The sequence below is a fragment of the Sinocyclocheilus rhinocerous genome, unplaced genomic scaffold (assembly GCF_001515625.1).
Source record: "Sinocyclocheilus rhinocerous isolate Xijiao unplaced genomic scaffold, SAMN03320098_v1.1 scaffold468, whole genome shotgun sequence".
Classification (NCBI taxonomy): Eukaryota; Metazoa; Chordata; class Actinopteri; order Cypriniformes; family Cyprinidae; genus Sinocyclocheilus; species Sinocyclocheilus rhinocerous.
In genome coordinates this window covers 1,518,357-1,522,367 of record NW_015635305.1, presented here as the reverse complement: position 1 = coordinate 1,522,367, position 4,011 = coordinate 1,518,357, and the positions used below count along the sequence as shown (strand labels likewise).

The 4,011-nt window shown below is 38.6% G+C and overlaps 1 protein-coding gene across 3 annotated transcripts in view; it reads left to right on the top strand.

The window, feature by feature from the left end:
• Positions 1–647: 647 nt before the first annotated feature.
• The window catches only part of dnajb5 (DnaJ heat shock protein family (Hsp40) member B5), a 22,857-nt gene continuing 19,493 nt past the window's right edge, over positions 648–4,011 (top strand). For 2 of the 3 annotated variants that reach the window (XM_016561116.1, XM_016561118.1), the window contains exons 1-2: positions 648–720; positions 2,433–2,687. In XM_016561116.1, the coding sequence (XP_016416602.1) occupies positions 2,477–2,687 (211 nt within the window). In that variant the 5' untranslated portion in view covers positions 648–720; positions 2,433–2,476. Of the gene's footprint in view, positions 721–1,343; positions 1,458–2,432; positions 2,688–4,011 lie in introns of those variants that run through there. The other variant, XM_016561117.1, reaches the window with a different exon arrangement.

Genomic DNA, 4,011 nt, shown 5'->3' with positions numbered 1-4,011 from the left:
AAACTGATCAGTGTAAAATCCAGTGGTGTCTTAGATGTTGACGTATATAATAGCCTTCCTCAATAGAGTCTGTACACAAAGCAGGCTGAATGTAGAAATTCGTTTAGACTGTGGAGTGACCTTAGAGGAGTAAGATTCCAGACATCAGTGGAGAGTTTGTCCCCTGCCGTGTTAATGTAAAGCCTGATCCAGGGCCAGACAGCTGTATCGATCCCACTTAGTCCTTCAAACATGACTGCCTGGGTTCTGTACGAGTGAAGAGCACATCCTGGGAAATGAAGAGGGGCATAAGCAATAGAAATCACTGATGCTCCATTAGGCTATGTGACCTTTCTCAAAATCAAAGTTTTCATTTGTCACATACACAATGTTTCTCCAGGTTAAAAGCACACTCACTAACACACACAATAATATAAAATATATTTGTGTAATATTTGTATATAAAATATATTTGTATACGTGTATGTTTGTATACACACAAAAATAGACTACTTACTCTAATATATTTTTTTTTATTGTAAGCACATGCATTTGGTCAGATACCTAAAATGCACCCCAAGTCAGTTATGATTTTGGAGGTGGTCCGGCGTTTTGGACTGGAGTGATTTACTTGTGGAGTGTACAGGGTGGGTCATATGTAAATTAGGGGCGTGGTTAACGGAATGGAGTAGAATGTCATGCGGCTCTAACCGGCAGACAGCTAAAGGATACTTTGATACGGTAAGCTCTGTTTTCAATTTTGTATACCTTCAAAAATACAACTGGAACACACGTGTGCATCCGATTGACAGTCTTTATCCTTTACTGTAAGATTTCACTGTGAGATTTTAGAGGCTATAGTCTGTTTTTAAAAGCGTTAGTCTCAACGGAATTTGACAACTTGAGTAGCCCACCGAGAATTATAAAAAAAACGGTGTCGATTTACAATTAATAGTAATGATTTATATTGATACGATAACTTAATATATCCTAATAGCAGATCATGGACTGTAATCAGCATCAGGCTTTTGAATTTTTATGGTAATCTTTACTTTTAAAAAAGTGCGTGTTTCACAAATCCTCGCTGCCTGCTGCTTAGACAGCTCAGAAGATTTTGAGACACAGCCGGTCTTGATTTCATCTCTGCTTGCGTCTAATTTAAGGACGATGTTTAATCGCACCCTGGTGTGCACATTCTGCAGAGAGCCTATACCTTTATAGCTGCATGCTGGTGCAGACGCGGATAATCCAAAAATCTGTTTTTATGCCAAGAATACATAAAGAGGTCAGGCTTGTCTAACTGACGTCAGTCAGATATCACTCAGTGACCAGTCGTCCGTTATTTTTTCATTGGTGGTCACCATGACATCATTAAATACCGGAGAGGAATACCGGGAGACCTTAGAGGGTTTGATTTAGCGATGAGGATTTCCTGTCGGATGCGGCAAACCGACATCATTGTTCTGCAGATATAACTGGTGAGCTTTAGTGAACCTCGTCGTGTTCTTGTCGAATACAGTGTATGGTGTTGCGTGTATTTTAAACAGAGCCGTTTTTAGTCAAACGGAAAAGAGATACAATGAGCCTGTATGCAAAATTACATTCTTTTAAATTCATGTTTGTTTGTGTGTAAGTGGAAACTGCTCTGTATAATATGCTGAACATCAAATCTTTGTTAGTGTTTCTCGAGCGGTCTGCAGTGCCGCCAAACGACGCGCTCAGATGATCAGGATCTGTTCTCAGCGCTATCCATACAATTTCATTTCAAATACATGTTGTTATCGATGCTGTGATACACTGAAATCTTTCTTGGCCACTATGAGATAATTGTAGAATATCGCGGTGTTTTATTTTTGTCTACTGCATCTCTCATAAGAATATCGTGAGCACTTATTGCAGCAGAAGCTCTAGGCACAAGTAATATTACAAGAGCAGAAGTTTACTTAACAGATAAATAAATAAGGAATTATCATCAAGTAATTTACGTTTAAAACACAAATTGGCCAATTAATTTGCATATTTCTGCCCCGACCGTCGATAAAAATAGTTCCAAAAGAAGAGGAGACAAGCAAAACGTCAAGCTTCAAAGCGTCAACGCACAGATAGAATTTCGGAGTGGAATAAAGCACACAAGTGGAGTGGAGCGACAGAGTTCCATTGAGTTCAGAGCGTTTTGTAATCATTCGGCTGTAGATCCACTTCTGGTTTTACATTTCACACTTTCGCGTGAGAAACCCACCCGCGTACAAGGAGCAGGAGAAACACAAACAATAAAAAAAAAATAAAAAAAAACACCAACACATACACACAAACAATCGCTTCCGGACTCGTCTCTGGAATTAAAATTATTTTTTATTTTGACATAACAAAATAAATAAATAAATTCAATATAACCTGAATGCATTTTTATTACTTTATTATTTACCTTGCTTGTTTTCATCGTTGTTTTGTAGAAAGTTTGGTCGTTCTGGAAGGACTCTATCTGTAAATCAAAGCCATGGGGAAGGATTACTATAAGATCCTTGGCATAACTTCAGGCTCTAATGAAGATGAAATCAAAAAGGCCTACAGAAGGATGGCCCTAAAGTTCCATCCAGACAAAAACAAGGATCCCAATGCTGAAGAGAAGTTTAAAGAGATAGCAGAGGCTTATGAGGTTCTGAGTGACCCAAAGAAGAGAGTCATCTATGACCAATACGGCGAGGATGGTAAGTATGGTTGGGTCCATGTACAGAAGAACCACTGCCAAACATCTCAGAGCCTTATCAGATTGTATGATTCATTCTTGGGCCATAATTAGTTTTCTAGGAAACAATAATCTGATAATTAGTATGTAGCCAGTTCTCTGTTCATTTATGGATTTGGACACACTAAACTTTAAAGCTTTTCACACTGTGCTTAATCCTGGGTTATTTTTGTTGTAAACTCTGCTTTTAAACCTGGGTAGATGAACATTTCACACATGTAATTTGAAGCGGTTTAGCAATATATAGTAGACCGTGTTTTAGAAATATATAGTGTCAAATGTCAGATTATGAATACTCAGGATTCATTTTCAACCCCAGGTTAAGTGTGAGTAGTGTGAAATATGAAACACAATAACCTGGGAGTCAGTTTTCCCAGGGTTTAAAATGGCCCGGGCATAATTTTTTACAAGTGTGAACAGCCCTATTAAGTGTCTATCCAGCAGTGTAAGGTAATTGGTGTTGTATTCATATTTACGGTCTAAAATAGTGCATAATACTCCAATATATCTTTTCTAAGAAAACAATACATGCTAATAACAACAAGTCTTAATGGACCCAGGCACAGTTCTGTTTATACCAGATAGGACAACCCTTAAAAGGATCTTTGTCATGTCTCACGTGGCTAGACTACTGTTCTTTATACACTGTCAAAGCAGCTTTACCACCCCTTCTTTTTCCTGACAATCAAAATAACTCCCTCGCACTGCAGGATGATGCAGAAAAGTTCTCTGACAAATGCAAGGACTATAAACATGGCACTTTTCCAAAATAAGAAAAAAGTCGGTTGAAACAAATAAGGATTTCAAATGTTCCCACTTATGCCAACTCCAGGCTAGATGCCAAACTAAGCATCTTTACACTGAGTACAACTGCCAATTCCGCCTTTACTAATGTTACTCATGAATTTCGCAAGGAATCCCTTTATGTTTTTAGAGTCTTTGCATCCGTTCTTTCTGTGCACTGTTGTTCCATTTTGCTTGAAAAAAGAGGCATTGGGTACAGTCAAAAGGCTGTGGCCGCAGCAAGCTAATTTGGCTCTATTCACACTGATGTATTATGTTTTTAATTTTGTATTATGGTATAGGCCAGGGTTTCTTAAATCTTGCCCTGGAGGGCCAATGCGCTGCAGAGTTTAGCTCCAACCCTGATCAAACTCACCTACCTGTGATTTTCTGATGATCCTGAAGACATTGATTAGCATGCTCAGGTGTGTTTGATTAGGGTTAGAGCTAAACTCTGCAGGAAAGTGGATCTCGTGGGCCAGATTTGAGGATCCCTGCTATAG